This window comes from Mustelus asterias, chromosome 2 (genome assembly GCF_964213995.1).
Source record: "Mustelus asterias chromosome 2, sMusAst1.hap1.1, whole genome shotgun sequence".
Lineage (NCBI taxonomy): Eukaryota > Metazoa > Chordata > Chondrichthyes > Carcharhiniformes > Triakidae > Mustelus > Mustelus asterias.
The window spans coordinates 145,383,970-145,403,635 of NC_135802.1; the positions used below are offsets into that span (position 1 = coordinate 145,383,970).

Below are 19,666 nucleotides of genomic sequence, written 5' to 3' on the forward strand. Positions count from 1 at the left end.
TGCAACCTCTGTGCAGTGACTCCAACCTGAACTCAAAATACTTCACCCATTGTGTATTTCCAAGGGGTTTTGGGTGGGTCTGCTGGTGGCAGCCAATATCCATTTTTAATGTAATCTCCTTAGACAGTTAAGAGTTTTGATGGGTTTCTAAATTATAGGAAATGTCTCTCTCTTCACAATTCCCCGAAGGTGGTTTCTTTGTTTCTCATCTTCATCTCAGAAGGTGGCCTTACATTTTTAAATAGTTTGTACTGTCTCATTTCAAATTACTAAAATTTCCAATCAGTTGAAAGTTGGAAATACATATTTTCAAAAATAAAGCACAAATAACTCACGACAGTGTACATCGTACCACACTGCACAGTATTTGCTAAATTCCCTTCAGGTAGCGTGGAAGATATTGAAGCTCCTCAGCACAGATTATTAGTCCTAGATCACAGTCCAGCAAATGCTGTTCAGAACACAATCCGTTGCTCTGCTTTAAGAGCTGTGGCTTCTTCAATGGATATTTTATTGTTCTTCAGGCTGTTTTGGGACAGACACAAGAAATAAAAACATCATGAAATGGCTGCCAGTTAAATCTAGTCAATCAATATTATTTGTATTCTCTTTCACAACCAACCATGTTTGACAGCCAATGGAGTAAATGCCTTGTTTTCTCAACCCCCGGACCCACTGCCACTCTGACCGATCACCAGATGGCAGCCCTTTTCTCTGTGCTTCCCTCCCTCATTGCTAACGAAAGCATCGGACGTCACTTCCCCAAGGCTGGTTCTGAGGCGGGGGAGGGGTGGGTGGGGGGTGTAAATTGTGAATGGATGGGATATCCCTTGGGGTCCTGCCTGCCTAAACCCAGATGCAATTTCAACTTGGGCAGGCATAGCCTCGGGTGGGAAACCTGTCCATTCACCTATTAAAGCCCTTACCTGGCCATTAAGGGCCTCATCTCATCCAGCCTCAACTTATACCCTGGTGTAGTAATATAATCAGGGCCTAGTTTTAAGGCTGATTAAATTGGATATCCTAAATTAAAGAATTGGGCATATTAAAATCAAACACAGTCAAACCTCGGGCAGGCCAATTGTACAAATACACAAACATGTCTGGGCCTGACCCATCAACCACCCATCAAAGGTCGTTGCACACTACTGATACTTAGCAGGAGATCATTGCACCCCATTGAAATGCACCGGCCTATTGTTAGAAGCCCAGATCGGGCCAGACTTTCTGTCACCTAGAGTTCCTGCAGTTACATTATCTGATAACAGGTTACATGTAAGCAACAGCATGGAGATGGACACCTGGGGGCGGGCCCCGGTGTCTTGCCAAACAGACATCAAGAAACCCACTGGGTATTGGAACCCCCTCCTGGGACCTCATTAGCCGGAAGCCAGAGAAGTTTCTGGAAAGGCAAGCAGGCAGAGGGATAAAGGGACACATTTCAGACACACCAGCAGCGAAGACTCGATGAGGGAGGCGACCTTGACCATCTGGAAGACTGACCAGAGAAGGAAGGAAGGAAGAAACTGCCATCGAGATTCACCTTCGTGACGACGGACCAGAGGGACTCAGAGAATCGGGCCTGCAGTTTAGCCAAACCATCTTTGCAAGTAGTATACTTGAATCTGGGGTATCCTCTTGTTTTATGTGGGTTATTTAAGGGTTAATAGTGTTATTATTAATAAACTTGTTGAACCTTTACTTGTGTTTGTCCTTTGTCCATCTTGCAAATAAGGGCACCGGGGTAAAACCTTGGAGTAAGCAAACTGGTCGAAGGTATCTGAGAATTAACAGGTACAACATTTGGCACCCCAGATGGGACTTCGATAAGAAGTGATACGTTGCTCCGAAGTCGAACCTTCAACCCAGTATTCTCCAACACTCCGTCTGGGCCTGAATTAAGAGGGCAGGTTGCCCCACATGACGGCCAGTCTTAAGTGAGTGAAGGACTAATACAGATTTGACCAGTAAATTGGGCCCTAAACCCAGTGTCTGTAACACGAGATGGACAAACTGCAGTTAAAAGAGTCAAGGGAATTTGGGTAAAATCTACAGGAGGGAATTTAATGAAAACTGGACCCCTACCCAATCCCTTACCTATACTCACGTGATGAATCCTGAAAGGAAATAATTATGGCCAGTTATGCCGAATGGGAGGAAGTCCTCCGTATATATTTGAACCATAAGTGGCCCAAATGGGTACAGTGGGGTGACGCCCCGAAACCAGATCTGGGATCCGGGGGAGAGAATTGTTGGAAGTGAGTAAAAGGGCTCCCAAGCTTAGGAAGGCGATTGCGACTGCTAGTTGTCTCAAACAGCTTCTAGGTAGAGAAGCAGAGATTATCTGGGTAAAACAGGACAGAGAAGCCCAGGTAACCCAACTAAAGCAGGATTTAATGAGTGCTACCACGCGCATACAACAATTGGAAGCAGAGGTAGTCGCACAAGAGGAAAGGAACCAGATTAATATGATACACATGAGCCAATTCCAGGCTCAATGTGATAAAGCCTACCAAAAGGCACAGTGTGCTGTCAGTGAGAGAGAGGCTGTGCTGCAACAGGTAGAGGAAGTTAAACGTAAATGCAGTGACCTGCAGGTTGCAGTAAAAGTTTTACACCAAGCAGGAAAAGCAAATACCACTCCAAATGCAACAGACCACTGCAAATGCCTGCGCGAGATTGAAGATTTAAAATCACAACTAGCCATAAAAAGGGGTGTAATGTGTGCATACACGACTGAAACCGGGGACAGTGACCCAGGGGTAGAGTGGGGGGATTTAGAAGAGGATGCCTGCCATTATGCAACAGCTAGCGTCACTGCCGACTGGGGACCCCCACCTCTGTTCCCGGTGATGGAACCAACGGCACCACCTAATCCGGCCCCCATCCCGGAACACTCAGTCTCAGCCCCTAGTCCTATTCCCATCCCGATAAATCCAGTCACTAATCCGGTTCCTGTACCGATGAATCCGGTCACCACCCAACGATGGAATGGACAGAACCACAATGTGACTTATGTAGCTCCATACACCATGACACTGCTCACTGACATCGCTAAAGTGATTGGAGTATCTGAACCCTCCGGGGATCCACATGCTCTCTTTGACCGGATCACCCAATATCGTGTTTTAAACGACCTAGATGAGGCAGAAGAGGTTAAACTTATTTTGCTATGTTTAAGTCCTGCCATCCGTTCTGCCCTACCCGAACCCCAGAACGTGGCCGGGGGAACCCTACCAGAAATGAAGGCAGCCGTTCTGGCCGCCATAGGCTACAATAGGGATGACCCGGTACAAGGCTTAAACAACTGCCAACAAAAGCGAGGGGAACACCCGACGACCTATGCTGGCCGACTACGGAACCAATTTGTTGCAGTTTTCGTCCAATTAAATTGAGTTCAATTAAACGCACACCACCGGTCCACATGGATCCGGACCCTGATAGCACACGCCACCGAGGGGAGTCGGAAAGCCTGTGACAATTTTGACCCTGATGATAATACACACACAGAAGCCTGGGCCATCTGCAAAATGACTCGCGTGTGGGAACGGGAAGTCAGACAAACAGACACCCCCAAGCCCACAAAACACGGATTGATGAACCCGATCCACACAGACCTGGCCCCGGTTTGGCGTAACAAAGGGGGAGGTGGAAACAAGGGACAGGGGAACTCACCCTCATATACCCCTGCCAATCATCGATACAGAAAACCGCAGCCCGGCGCAGAACCCCGATATATTCCCAACCCCAGGTACAGGGAACAAGATAAAACCAACCCCAGATATGCACCCCCACAGGAACAGTGTTATAACTGCAGGCAACCCAACCATTTTGCCCGGGACTGTAGGGCACCACCAAATTTCAGGGGATCAGCGAACCCCGCACACCCATACACTATTGCTGATCGCCGACACAGGGAATCACAAGGCCGCACAGGACATAGGCCCAACCCCCGACACTGAGAACGATATAGAGCTGAGCCCAGAGGCCCACGCCCACAAGCACAGTGTTATACCTGCAGGCAACCCAACCATTTCGCCCGGAACTGTAGGGCACCATCCAACTACCCCACACGAGCGATTCCCCGACGATGGACCCCAACCCATGTCCCTCGAAGGACCGGCCTGACAAGCAACTATAACCTCCACTCTGTATCCCCAGGACCAGCATACGCACCCTCGGTTCCCGCCCCAATTTATAGGGCTTCAGGAATAAAACCCCGGCCCAGGGGACCCCGACGAAAGGGATGGGGCACCCGCAAACCTTACCCCCTATGGCACCCCTGGTACCGGGGACTCCCAGAACCGTTTGACCTGGCGCTCACTACCAGAGGTGGTAACGCAGTGGGTATCTGGCAGCCAAAGCCCGCCCACATAGGTTACTTCCACTAAGAAAGAATCAGGACATCACAGTCCAGATTGTAAATAGCTTTATCTGTCCAGTCCACGCATCACCCAATTGAAAGGGGCTTCTTATCTGGCCACATTATCGTCATAATCTTCCGACATACCACAGTTTGGTTGTGGGATGAAGAATCTATTGTTATACTGTGCCATAGTCCTCCAACAACAAGGACACATGCCACATACCCAACATTTTATTTTCACGCTCTGCAAACTCCTTACCCCACTCAACCCCATTAAACACAGATTGCCGACCAACTCTTCGTATGACACTATTGGGCCTTTATTATTCATTTACTTATTTCTTTGTTTCTTTTTAAAAAAAGAGGGGAGTCATATGACATTCTTATAAAGAAAAGGAAAAGAGAATCAGGTATTAATAAGAATTACCAGGTGCTACCTTGATCTCCCCCAGAATGAACTACATACTTCTCTGCTATCTGGGACTCCTCGTCTCAGACCGAACCACAGGCACCACACCAACCAAAGACCGGAAGATCAGCCTACGATACCCCGGATATATGTGGTTCACCCCACCAGATGCAGGCAAATGTGAGGATGGCATCAATGGGTACACCCCAATAAGAGTATCACCTATGGGTGTAACAACCAAAGAGTGGTAACAACCAGATAATGGGAGCTCTGATTACTGCTCCCTAAGGACGACCCGCACTAGTGATTGGTGGGCGTACACTAACCATGGGTGCATGGAGCTAGCCTGTCTAGCCCATGGTCCAGAAAAAGGCTGGAATTAGGAAAGAAGTGCCCCGGTAAGGTTATTCAGGACGAGTATATATACAATGAAATTAAGAATGGGTTAAGACCAACTGTTGGCACACCCATCCCCGCTTGTCCCAAAACCACACCAGGGCCCCAAAATAGGTTGATACTAAAACATACAGGGAAAATATTATTCGACAACACACACTATGAATTGGTACCAGTAGTGGTAGATTTAGCCGGAACACAATTACCAGACTGGTGTCCCTCCCCACTTAGAAAGTTGTACCTCCACTTGACCCAGAGGCTGTTAAGCCGAAAGACTGGGACACAAGTGGGGAAGAGACGCCCAGGTCAAAGGGGTGCAAGAGGAGGGAAATCCTGAATGATCTGGCGACTGCGTACGGAGCAGGGGTATCCACCATTAATGCACTGGATCTGGCTGATTTGGATAATAAGCTCAGAGTCCTAACCCGACAAGTTAAACAGACCTTGGACAGCTTAAATGAAAATGCTCGGCAAGATGCCGAGGGAGATTTGGCTGAGAACAAGGCCTTATGGTTACTGTACTAGAAGGACATGCCCAAACTATTAATCAGATCGCCCGAGGGAGGGTGGAAGATGATGCCAGGCAACAGAACCGAACCCTATGTAGCATCTATGGGCAATGGATGGTCGAGCAGTTAAGAGAGAATCTCGACCAGGTTAGCAGGGGGAAAGTTCTGTCCTGGATCAGTGATGAACAGATTGAACAGCTGTACCGGGGAAAAAGACACCCCAATGTCACTAACTGCCAATTACGGCAACTGACCAAGGTCTGGTCTAACGATAGTTGTAGAGGAACCCCGGGGACTGCACTAGGAATGGTGTTGGGGATCCCAGTAATATTAAAAGATAAGGTCGGGTTGAGACATTTTGAAGCCGAAAATATAGGGATCATTAAAGGAGGGATGTGGATGGGATGCCAGGGGCCTCTCCCGTATGTGGTTGAGAAAGGAGGGAAGCTCATAGGTACCAGTTTGGAGAAATGTGAACACACAGACAAAATGGTTGTGTGTCCATATCCGGTGTATGAAAATGAACATGCCCTGTGTGGATTCAGAACAACCACTGACCTAAATTGTACACTGGAAATTCGAAACTTGGAAAGGGATGTCACCTGGGTGGCTTACAGGGGGGAGGGACAATATTGTATTACAACCTCGCTGGAAAATTACCAGTATGGGGCAGCCATTTGTAACATCCACAACACTACCTTTTGCATTAAACCACAGATTCCCGCTAGGATAGGATTAATTGAGATGGTAGACATACACAGAAGAGAGAAAATACTAATAAATGCTAGCGAGAAATTGAGACAAAACTTGGGAGGCTATTTTGAAAAATTTGATACCGGGATAACACTTCTACCCAAGAAACTTCAACAAATTCGGACACAATTGATCACAGCACACAAGACCTTTGTCAAAGTGGTGCAGCAAACAGGAGAAATAGAAAAGAGCATTAGTGAAATTAGAGTCACTACATGGTGGGAGGACCTCTGGGATTGGGGTTCAAATGTCCAAATCCACCCATGGGTCTGCATTCTGTCACACCTGGCCGTAATAGGAATCCTACTTATGGCAGTGTACCTAACCATCCTCACGTTTAAATTCACCAGATGGAAGAAGGAATTTCTGCAAAACTTGGACTCGGCAAGGGCCATCCGACATTGGGAAAGGCTCTACAATCAAGAGCCTTGATACTCTCCCACCTATATTTAATATGTGTAGTCACTTGTCATTTTGTACTGTTATTACTTTGTTTTGTATATACCCTATTGATGCATTGTTTCTTATTGTTTTTGTAATTATTTTACTTCATTTAAATTTGTTGGTACTATTGTGGGTTAGGGATGATACTATCAACCCCAGATTCAGGGTACTTGCTTGTTGAGATGGTTTGGTAAGAATTATGTGATCCGGTTCGCTGGCGCTCACTGGATCAAGAGGAGGGAATGTGGCAATATAATCAGGGCCTAGTTTTAAGGCTGATTAAATTGGATATCCTAAATTAAAGAATTGGGCATATAAAAATCAAACACAGTCAAACCTCGGGCAGGCCAATTGTACAAATACACAAACATGTCTGGGCCTGACCCATCAATCATCCATCAAAAGTCGTTGCACTCTACTGAGACCCAGCAGGAGATCATTGCACCTCATTGAAATGCACCGGCCTATTGTTAGAAGCCCAGGTCGGACCAGACTTTCTATCACCCAGAGTTCCTGCAGTTACCTTATCTGATAACATATTACATGTAAGCAACAGCATGGAGATGGACACCTGGGGGCGGATCCTGGTGTCTTGTCAGGCAGACATTAAGAAACCCACTGGGTATTGGAACCTCCTCCTGGGACCTCATTGGCCGGAAGCCAGAGAAGTTTCTGGAAAGGCAAGCAGGCAGGGGGATAAAGGGACACATTTCAGACACACCAACAGCAAAGACTCGATGAGGGAGATGACCTTGACCATCCGGAAGACTGACCCGAGAAGGAAGGAAGGAAGAAACTGCCATCGAGATTCACCATCGTGACGACGGACCAGAGGGACTCAGAGAATCGAGCCTGCAGTTTAACCAAACCATCTTTGCGGGTAGTATACTCAAATCTGGGGTATCCTCTTGTTTTATGTGGGTAATTTAAGGGTTAATAGTATTACTATTAATAAACTTGTTGAACCTTTACTTGTCTTTGTCTTTTGTCCATCTTGCAAATAAGGCCACCAGGGTAAAACCTTGGAGTAAGCAAACTGGTCGAAAGTATCTGAGAATTAACAGGTACAACATTGGTGTGTGTAAGTATGGTGGGAAAGCGGCATTTGCATGTTTCCCCATCTTGGGTGGAAAAGTCCTCATCTCGGGGACACCTCACTCTGAAGGCCCCCTCAGGGCTGTGGCACCCTCTCCTGGGACATTGAAGCTACAGGACATCCTCTCCACCTGGCCTACCTTCCAATACCACGATTGCCCCCATCTCAATAACCCCTTCCCCTGACCCCTCCCAAACCCCAGGGCATCTCCTACCCTCTCTTAACTTTTCAAAGATTCCAGGAATTCATCCCAGGCAGAGTGTTGTGGTACAGCTTCTGGCCACTGTAGGTAGCACTGTACCTTGCCGGGTTGAAGAGCTGTCAGCCAATCTGACTGTGGTCTGCCCTCGGAAGAAAGTCATGTCAATGGGAGTTCAGAAATTGACGGCTGTGTGTTGGGCAAGACTCTCAGGGTGGTGACTGCCGATCGCTTGCCATCCATAAAATTCTACCCATTGAGTGAAAACCATATGCTGATCGAGTACCTATGCTGCTGATCTGATTCTAGATGTTTGAAAGTAATAGTTAAACGAGTGCAGCTGGAGATGCTTACAGAAGCACGTGATTATATGGAACGGTGAGTTGGAAAGAAGGAGCGAGTGTGAGCATTGAATCCATACGCCATACGGTGCAGAAGGAGGCCATTTAGTCCATTGAGTCCGCACCCAGGCTCTATCTCCATAGCCCTACATATGTACCCTGCTAGTCCCCTTAACAGGAAGGGGAAATTTACCATGACCAATCCACTTAGCCTGCATATCTTTGGAATGTGGAGGGAGACCAGAACATCCGGAGGAAACCTATACAGACACGGGGAGAATGTGCAAACTCCACACAGAGAGTGACCCAAGCCGGGAATTGAACCCAGGTCCCTGGCGCTGTGAAGCAGCAGTGCTAACCACTGTGCCGTCCCAGAGAATATGTGAAAGGATAAAATGAACAAAGCTGGAGAGAGTGAGTTACCGATGTAAAGTGGTTGCATAAAATCACTTTGTTACACAAATCAAAAGGAATGTACTTGCCTACTGCTAAACATCACAGAAAGTTGAAATTCTCATCAACTCAGAAACACGCAGTGTAACAGTTGGAAATACATTTTAGAAAATGAAGAGTTGTTGAGAAAACTTCATATTTCATTGACACAAAAATATGACAAAATTGTAAGAAGGGAGTATACGTTTCTATAGACAGGAGATCACTAAGATTATTATTGACTGTCCTGCATATTTTTCAAGTACTATCTTGTCAAAGTAGGGATGGTTTCCCAACCTAACAATTCAGTGATGAATCCTGTAACCTGCAAGGGCAGTACCCAGATTATAAAACTATCCAATTAGGATCTACAATATGTCAAATTATGGTTGGCATCAATGCATTTATAATTGGTTCTGTTGTACCAGAGGCCTTCTGGTTGTAACATGAAACCCCAAGTTATGCTTATAGGCACATCATTCTGTCTATTATTGCAGTTCAAGGTGGAAATGTGTCATATGAGCACACTAATTAGGAGCAGGAGTAGGCCACTCGCCCCCTCGAGCCTGCCCCCACCAAAGTATAAATGAAACTTTCCCACCTCATCGTGGACGTATCTGGTTGTAACCTCAACGCCCCATTCCCACCTGTCCCCAGTAACCGTTCACTTCCTTGCTTATCAAACATCTATCTGTCTCTGTCTTATAACTATTTGAAGACTCTGCTGACTTTCGAGGAAGAAAGCTCCAGATTGATGACCCTCTGAGAGAAAAAAAATTCTCCTTATCTCTGTCTTAAATGGGTGACCCCCCAAGTTCTAGCTTCTCCCACAAGAGGAACAACATCTTTTCTGCAACCACCCTGTCAAGATTCCTCATGTTCTTGTATGTTTCAATCAAGTTTCCTGCTTTTTAGTTCCAGCAACATCAGGAATCTAAGAGGAGGGTGAATTCTATACAGAGTCCAGTTTTGATACAAGTGGAGAAGAACTTTCTGGTATCACGGCAAGAGAAAATTCTCCACAAAATGTCTGCCACCAGGTTCCCTCTGACCAATTGGTCCAAATATAACAATTGGACTACCAAAGCTAATGGAGAGACACTGGTAAGGGAACAGATTTTTGTTTTATTCATTCATAGGACCTGGGCATCGCAGGCTGGCCAGCATTTATTGCCCATCCCTAGTTGCCCTTGAAAAAGTGGTGGTGAGCTGCCATCTTGAAACGCTGCAGTATATGTGTTGTGGGTTGACCCACAGTGCTGTTAGGGAGGGACTTCCAGGATTTTGACCCAGCAACTGCGAAGGAAAGGCAATCTATTTCCAAGTCTGGATGGTGAGTGGCTCGAAGGGGAACTTGCAGCTGGTGGTGTTCCCATGTATCTGCTGCCCTTGTCCTTCTAGATGGAAGTGGTCGTGGGTTTGGAAGGTGCTGTCTAAGGATCTTTGGTGAATTGCTGCAGTGCATCTTGTAGATAGTACACACTGCTGCTACTGAGCATTGGTGGTGGAGGGAATGGGTGTTTGTGGATGTGCTGCCAACCAAGCAGGGCTGCTTTGTCCTGGATGGTGTCAAGATTCTTGAGTGTTGTTGGAGCTGCACCCATCCAGGCAAGTGGGGAGTATTCCATCACACTCCTGATTTGTGCCTTGTAGATGGTGGACAGGCTTTGGGGAGTCAGGAGATGAGTTACTCACCGCAGTATTCCTAGCATCTAAGAATATAGAGGGATGTCAATTTAAACTGTTTGGAATTGTGGGCTACTCAGTAAACCATAGTTTCCTTTTTAGGATCTTTCCCTTTACCTTTTTCTGCTCTGTTGTAGGTTTTTAAATTTTGACAAGAAAATACTTTCTGTTTCCAGCTGAAAACCAAAACATGTTTTAGGCAGCTGTCAGCTCCTTAGAATAATTTCAGATGTGACTGATCTTAGTTCAGAGAACAGGCTAATTCAGCAGTGATTATTAGATGACTGTATTTAATGGGCTGCTCTTACCAAATCTCTTGCATGGAGCTGATTTCCCTCAGTGCTGCAATGAGATCGTTTGCTCCAAGCAGTGTAATGTTATTCTCAACCAACCTGGGAAAAAAAAGTCTATCAATTTCATTCTGTTTTCTCCCATTTGATTGTCTGTCTCCCTTTCGATGAGCTTTACCCACCCACTCGAGCAGCAAACTGTAGACCATGCAGATGCTCGCGCTGTGATGGACATGTAGTAAATATACTCGATAATACTGGTTGTCTCCTTAACTGAGGCCTTCTACTTGAAATATATTAACTGCACTATTTTCCATCACTGACATCTATTTGCCCACAGCTTCATTGTGTATCAATTATGGCCCATAATAACCCCCACTGTGTGATTGTCCTCATTGCACCTCTTCATTATGGGCGGCATGGTGGCACAGTGGTTAGCATTGCTGCCTCACAGCACCAGGGACCCAGGTTCAATTCCAGCCTTGGGTCACTGTCTGTGCAGAGTTTGCACATTCTCTCCATGTGGGTTTCCCCTGGGTGCTCCGGTTTCCTCCACACTCCAAAGATGGTTTGATTAGGTTGATTGGCAATGGTAAATTGTCCCTTAGTATCAGGGGAGTAGTAGGGTAATTATGTGAGGGTACAGGGATAAGGTCTGGGTGGGATTATTGTTAGTGCAGAAAGATGGGCTGAATGGCCTTCTCCTGCACTGTAGGCATTCTATGATTATCTCACTGTCCTTCATTTTGCATTCTCTATATCTCATTTCCTCCACTGTACCCCCACTATATCTTTTGCCCCCAACGCGTGTTCTCTCTATCCCATTGTCCCTCACTCTGTGCCCTTCTGTCCCTCTGCACACTGCAGCCTTCCATTGTGTCGTTTTAATTTCCTGCATGAAAACTATTCTTTATCTGCTATCTCCCACTGTTTCTATCTCTTGTAGTCTGCTTCCCAATGTCTTTCTTTTACATCCCACCGTCTTTGGCTCTGCACCTACTTTATATTCCTGTCACCTGAAATAATATTCTCCAAAGCTTTTCTCTGTTTCTCTCTTCACACTGATGCCTAACCTGTGAGTATTTCAAGCAATTTTTACTTTCCTCTGAACAAGCTTTGCTACTTTCTACGTCTTTGTTATGTATTCCATATACTTACATATCCATTCGATACCGTTAATACATTATACCACATATTTCAATAGGATTTGGGGTGGCACGGTGGCACATGGTTAGCACTGCTTCCTCACAGTGCCAGGGACATGGGTTCAATTCCGGCCTCGGGTCACTGTCTCTGTGGAGTTTTCACGTTCTCCCTGTGTCTGTGCGTGGGTTTCCTCCGGGTGCTCTGGTTTCCTCCCACAGTCCAAAGACGTGCGGGTTAGGTTGATTGACCATGCTAAATTAATCCTAGTGTCAGGGGGATTAACAAGGTAAATATGATGGGTTACTGGAATAGGGCCTGGATGGGATTGAGGTTGGTGCAGACTTGATGGGCCAAATGGCCTCCTTCTGCACTGTAGGGATTCTATGATCAAAAAGGAAAGGTCGGTTTTAGAGAAAAGAGCCCATCAATCTTCAGTACTGTTCGTGATGAATCAACTATTGCAAAGATTAGATTTCATTTTGACCAATCTGTTTATCTCCTGTGTTGATGCTCAAAGACATGAAACTGGATTTACAATAGAATTGTGGCCAAAAATCGAATCCCTTTTTTATTCTTTCATGTAATATGCGCAATGCTGACAAGGATGGTGTTTATTGGCTATTGCTTGCTGCACTTCAGAAAATGGCGGAAAGCTGTCTTCTTCTAACTAAGTGACGGGCTAGGGCATTTCAGAGGACAGTTAAGAGTCCATCACATTATTGTGGGTCTGGAGTAAGATTAAGACTGGGTGAGGATGACAAATCTCCTTCCCTGAAAGACATTAGTGAATGAGATTAGTTTTTAATGGTAATCTGGTAGTTCCCAGGTCACCATTACTTAGCTCAGTTGGCTGGATGGCTGGTGAGGGATGTCAAGAGCACAGGTTCAATTCCCGCACTGGCTGAGGTTATTCACGAAGGCGCTGCCCTCTCTACTTTGCCAGAGGTGTGGTGATCCTCAGGTTAAATCACCACCAGTCAGCTCTCCCCCTCAAAGGGCAGAGCAGCCTCCGGTCAGCTGGGACTATGGCAACTTTACCTTTTATTACTTATACCCGATTTTATTTCCAGATTTCATTTAATTAACTGGATATAAATTTCCCAGCTGCCATGTTGGGATCTAAACTAATGTTTCTGGACCATCAATCCAGGCCTCTGAATCACTAGTCCAGCTACATAGCTACTGTACACACTGTTGATATTTGACACTTTATTTAGGCTTGCTTTATTGGGTACGGTACTATAGTAGTTATAAAGCTGGACTAGCAATCCAGAACCATAAAAAGCTATAATTTGCCTCCATAGGCAGTGACTCCCTTTAACAGTGATTAGAATTCAAAAGTACAGATAAAATACCCATATTCTAATGAACAATTGCTTAAATCAGCCAAAAAGTGCGAACCAATATCAGTTTGTATTGAAGTCAATTTCAAGGTGCCAGTTATAACGTTAAGTGATCTGTGTATTCCAGGCCAGAGCAGGTGTGCTAACTCACTATTTCCCTTGCTAAGGCACACTGAGGGCAAGAATAAGCCTAAGTGAATAGCTTTACGTTAAGATTCAATCACTTATTGTATTTAGTGTAACTAATTCTCTCTCATCCCATTAAATGATGTGGGGTAACAGTTTCATAGAATCATAGAAGGAGGCCATTTGGCCCATTGAGTATGCACCAACTCTCAAACAGAGCATCCCACCCAGGCCCTAACCCCGTCGCCCCACGTATTTACCCACCAATCCCCCTAACCTGCACATCTTTAGACTGTGGGAGGAAACCAGGGCATCCAGAGGAAACTCACGCAGACACAAGGAGAACGTGCAAACTTCACACAGTCACCCAAGGCATGAATTGGACCCAGATCCCTGGCGCTGTGAGGCAGTGCCAACCACTGTGCCACCCCTAAAAACTCCACTTTCAACAATTTAATAATGAGATACATTGACCTCAAAACATCTTGGGATGTCCTGAGGTCATGAAAGGTGCCACACGACTTTGGGTCCATTCTTGCTTTCTCAACAGAATCTCTTTCTCTCTCAATCAATGGCTGTTACAGAATGACATAATGACACAAATAAATTGAACATATCTGAAACACGTACCACAATGTTTGTAGACTTCTGTTTACTTTGAGCACATCAGCAAAGCACCTTGTTGCTTCATCATCCATTTCATTTGCTGTAAGCCTAATTTAGAAAAATCACATTTCTAGAATATTATTAAATTCTACCATGCTAGCTTTGACACTTATTTTTTATTCATTTCTGGGACATGGGCATCGTTGGCTGGTCAGAATTTATTGCCCGTCCTGAGTTGCCCTTGTTCAGTGGGCAGTTGAGCGTCAACCACATTGCTGTGGATCTGGAGTCACATGTAGGCAACCGACAATGGTTTCACAATCATCAGTAGATTCTTAATTTCAGGAATTGGGAATATCTAATTCCAGATATTTTTTATTGAATTCAAATTCCACCATCTGCCATGGCAGGATTTGAACCCAGGTCCCCAGAACATTAGTTGAGTTTCTGGATTAATAGTCTAGCGATAATGCCACTAGGCCATCACCTCCCCCACTGAGGGTACTTCAGGGGATTTAAGCACAAGTGTTAGGTAAAGTTAGGAAGTATTCAGAAAGTGCCATCCCTGAAAGACCAACTTTCATTGTTCTAATGTGTTTTCCTTCAATAATACTTTCCCTTTTTTTGGCATACCAAAGACATTTGGAGAAGCGAGCATTCGGAACTAGAATAGACCATTCAGCCCTTTGAGTCTGTTCTTCTATTCTATTAGATCATGCTGGTCTGTACTTTAACTCAATTTACCTGCCATTGCCCTGGATCTCTTAGGTTACCTTATACCTAAAATCTTTTGACCTTAGCCTTGAAAATTTCAGTTGGTCCCCAGCACCAACAGCCTTGAGAGGAATAAGAGCAAATTCCTATCACTCTTTGTGCAAAGAAGGGACTCTCGATTTCAGTACCGTACTGCTACATGGAGAAGTACAGAACATAATGTTTCAATTTTGGAGGCCAAGAATTTGGGATTTGATGGTGTAGATATCTGGGCCGGAATTCTCCCGTCCCACCTGCCACGGGAATTGTAGCAGGCAGGGGGCGGACCATGCAAAAGTCCATCGACCTCAGGCGGGATTCTCCGGTTTTGAGACGAGCGCAGCCGGAAAATCCCGCCCCTGATTTTCCATTATCCTAATGATAGAGACTGAGGGCAGGATTCTCCAGCCATGCTTGCCCCAAGACTGGAAATTCCCACCCGAGGTCAACGGACCTTTGCATGGTCTGCTGAATTTTCTGTCCCGCCCACTACAATTCCCATGGTGGGCAGGACGGGAAAATTCCACCCTGAGTTTTCTGCATCTTCCAAGGAAAGAGATGCATGCATTTCATCTACAATGTTATCATGTGTGTTATATGATAATGTCATGCATGTGCTATTCCAGCATGGACATTCTCCATTTCCAGGCAATAAATTGGGAAAAGCTTTCTTTTTAAACTAAAATCATGAGGAAATTGTTTTTAACCCACTCCAACACCAAAAAGAATAATCCAGGAATTTTTGGTGAACAATTTTTCACAAATGACTTCAATGCACCTAAAAATACTGCAAGCCAGATAAAGGGTGGCACGGTGGCACAGTGGTTAGCGCTGCTGCCTCACAGTGCCAGGGACCTAGGTTCAATTCCAGCCTCAGGTCACTGTCTATGTGGAGTTTGCACATTTTCCTCATGTCTGCATGTGCTTCCTCTAGGTGCTCTGGTTTCCTCCCACACTCCAAAGATGTGCGGGTTAGGTTGATTGGCCATGCTAAATTGACCCTAGTGTCAAGGGTTTAGCAGGGTAAATATGTGAGGTTATGGGAATAGGGCCTGGGTGGGATTTTGGTCGGTCAGACTGGATGGGCCGAATGGCCTCCTTCTGCACTGTAGGGATTCTAAAGGTCAGCTAGATTTACAATTAGAACGTAGGAGTAGGCTAATCAGGCACTCAAGCGTGTTTTTCTATCCAAATAGATCATGACTCATCAGAATCTCATTTACCCCACTTGACTCCATATTCTTAATACCTCGGCCAAACAAAAATCTATCAGTCTGAGTTTTGATATTTTCAATTGACACAGCCTTCAGTTTTTTTGCGGAGGGAGGGGGTGGGGTGAGTTTCTGATTTACACTCCCCTTTGAATGAAGAAATCCCCTTCTGCTTTAATCTAGTAGTAAGTATCTGATGCAACTTCAATCCATTAGCTGCTATTGTACCAGCAAGGATATTTTCCATTGCTCATTGAATGAGGCTGCCAACCTTGGGATCAATTAATCCACCCATGTCTATTAAGGTCTAAACCAGTGGTTCCCAAGCTTTTTTTACTGGGCCGCACTTTCGGAATAAAAATTTGCTCGCGCCACACCGAATTTTTTATTGATAAGAAATACATTCAAAAACAAAACAAAAACAACTCCTAGCAGTGCTTGAATCATAACATAGAACACAACTACTTTATAATATGATCATGGGACATCCAGAAAGTATAAAACAATGCATCACTTGATGCTCTTGCTCTCACTTTGGAAAAATATCTATCCATGTTTAAATGTTTCTTTGATTGTCCTTGAATCTTCCCGCCACACTTGCCATCCTCTCTCGCCGCACTGGTGTGGCGCGCCGCACCCTTTGGGAACCACTGGTCTAAACTGACACTTAGAGTCATAGAGGTTTACAGCATTGAAACAGGCCCTTCGGCCCAACTTGTCCATGCCACCCTTTTTTTTAAAACCCCTAAGCTAGTCCCAATTGCCCGCATTTGGCACATATTCCTCTATGCCCATCTCACCCATGTAACTGTCTAAACGCTTTTTAAAAGACAAAATTGTACCCGACTCTACTACTACCTCTGGCAGCTTTTTCCAGACACTCACCATCCTCTGTGGGAAAATAATTGCCCCTCTGGACACTTTTGTACCTCTCCCCTTTCACCTTAAACCTATGCCCTCTAGTTTTAGACTCCCCTACCTTTGGGAAAAGATATTGACTATCTAGCTGATCTATGCCCTCATTATTTTATAGACCTCTATAAGATCACCCCTCAGCCTTCTACGCTCCAGAGAAAAAAGTTCCAGTCTATCCAGTCTATCTGGATAGATGCTAAGTTCCGGTAGCATCTTAGTAAATCTCTTCTGCACTCTTTCTAGTTTAATAATATCCTTTCTATAATAGAGCGACCAGAATTGCACACAGTATTCCAAGTGTGGCCTTACCAATGTCTTGTACAACTTCAGCAAGACATCCCAACTCATGTATTCAATGTTCTGACCAATGAAACCAAGCATGCTGAATGTCTTCTTCATTACTCTGTCCACCTGTGACTCCACTTTCAAGGAACTATGAACCTGTACCCCTGGATCTCTTTGTTCTGTAACTCTCCCCAACGCCCCACCATTAACTGAGTAAGTCCTGCCCTGGTTCAATCTACCAAAATACATCACCTCGCATTTATCTAAATTAAACTCCACCTGCCATTCGTCAGCCCACTGGCCCAATTGATCAAGATCCCGTTGCAATCCGAGATAACCTTTTTCATTGTCCACTATGCCACCAATCTTGGTGTCATCTACAAACTTACTAACCATGCCTCCTATATTCTCATCCAAATTAATATAAATAAGAACATAAGAACATAAGAAATAGGAGCAGGAGTAGGCCATCTAGCCCCTCGAGCCTGCCCTGCCATTCAATAAGATCATGGCTGATCTGACGTGGATCAGTACCACTTACCCGCCTGATCCCCATAACCCTTAATTCCCTTACCGCTCAGGAATCCATCCATCCGCGCTTTAAACATATTCAGCGAGGTAGCCTCCACCACCTCAGTGGGCAGAGAATTCCAGAGAATTCCAGAAATGATAAATAACAGTGGACCCAACACCGATCTCTGAGGCACACCGTTACCCCAAATCAGTGTATATACCAGAAGAGAATTACATTCCAGCTAAACTGGAGGCTTAATCCTACAAAAAAGTATGTAATTAAAACTAATACCAGAGTGTCTTCAGGGAACTGTTATCTTCCAGTGCTGAAGCTAAATGTTTACCTCCTTCTGTGGAAATGTGATTTGCTGCAAGACTGGAAAAATATGTATCTAATTAAATGATATATTTTAGATAAATCACAACATTACTTTTCTACTTTAGTATTACACAAAATAGAATTGTCTTTTTATTCCCTCAGAATACTAGTGGCCAGGGGTATGGGAAAAGACAATAGCTCTGTTCAGGTGACAGTATAATGTGCTGATGACTGTTCCAGCACTTTAATCTAAACACCAGGTAGTTGAGGCTAAAGGAGATTTAAGAGCAAATTGGAAACAGTAGGTAGTATCTGAGAGAAGGAAGTGGCTTAGGACACCAGTAGGAAGAGCTGAGGGGAGTGAAGTCAGCAGGCATTGAACTCGGCATCTCCGCTACAATTCTCACCAATTTTTACAGATGCACCATAGAAAGCATCCTATCCAGTTGTATCACAGCTTGGTATGGCTCCTGCTCTGACTAAGACCGCAAGAACTTTTGATTTTAAAAAAGGTAGCGTTATCAGAATGGAGATCTTTTTGGATTTTTAAAAAAGTGATTAAAAATATACTGTCTGTTCACATTATGTTTTTAAAGCAGTTACCTTCTTTTGCAGAAACCTTTTCTACGCACTTACCTAGCCCATCACTCGATAGGAATCACTGCAGTTCAATGTTTGCAGTTTTTGTCCTTGAAAAAGGTTTTCAGGGAATTCTTTAGCAATTAAAAGGGTTGCTAATGTAGCTCAGTCCATCACGCAAACCAGCCTCCCGTCCATTGACTCCATCTACACTTCCCGCTGCCTCGGAAAAGCAGCCAGCATAATCAAGGATCCCAAGCACCCCGGGCATGTTCTTTCCAACTTCTTCCGTCGGGAAAAAGATACAAAAGTCTGAGATCACGTACTAACCAACTCAAGAACAGCTTCTTCCCTGCTGCCATCAGGCTTTTGAATGGACTTACCATATATTAAGCTGATCTTTCTCTACACCCTAGCTATAACTGTAACACTATATTCTGCACCCTCTCCTTTCCTTGTCCCCTATGTACTCCATGCTCTGTCTGTACAGCACACTAGAAACAACACTTTTCACTGTATCCCAATACATGTGACAATAATAAATCAAATCAAAAGCTCAGACAGACAGGAGATCATCCTTACGTAATGACACCTATATATGTTCACAATTATGCTTGTCAAAATAACTTGGAGTTAAAAGACCTTCAGACTATCTACGTATTGTTGATTTTTTCCATTTCTTTAGTTGTGACCAGAACTGTAGATGAACTGAGATTTGTGTTACTTATATAGAATGCCACACTGTGAATATACAGGACTCCTGCTCTTAAAGTCCTGCCAAACTGAACAAGAAATATGATCTATAAAAGGTATTTGTAGATTCATTTAATTTCATTGTTTTTATGCATTGTTCTTTTCTTACTCAGTGCCAAAGCCTCTCTATGTTCTAATCAATCTCTAAATAAATCAGAGTATTAGTTTTAGCCTGCATGTATTGGTTTGATATTTC

At 44.6% G+C, this 19,666-nt stretch overlaps 1 protein-coding gene across 1 annotated transcript in view; it reads right to left on the bottom strand.

Moving 5' to 3' along the window:
• Positions 1-455: 455 nt before the first annotated feature.
• The window catches only part of LOC144481181 (nucleotide-binding oligomerization domain-containing protein 1-like), a 34,082-nt gene continuing 14,871 nt past the window's right edge, over positions 456-19,666 (bottom strand). The window contains exons 6-9 of the mRNA XM_078200729.1: positions 18,112-18,195; positions 14,167-14,250; positions 10,940-11,023; positions 456-525 (exon numbers count right to left, since the gene is read on the bottom strand). Coding sequence (XP_078056855.1) covers positions 456-525; positions 10,940-11,023; positions 14,167-14,250; positions 18,112-18,195 — 322 coding nt within the window. The remainder of the gene's footprint in view (positions 526-10,939; positions 11,024-14,166; positions 14,251-18,111; positions 18,196-19,666) is intronic.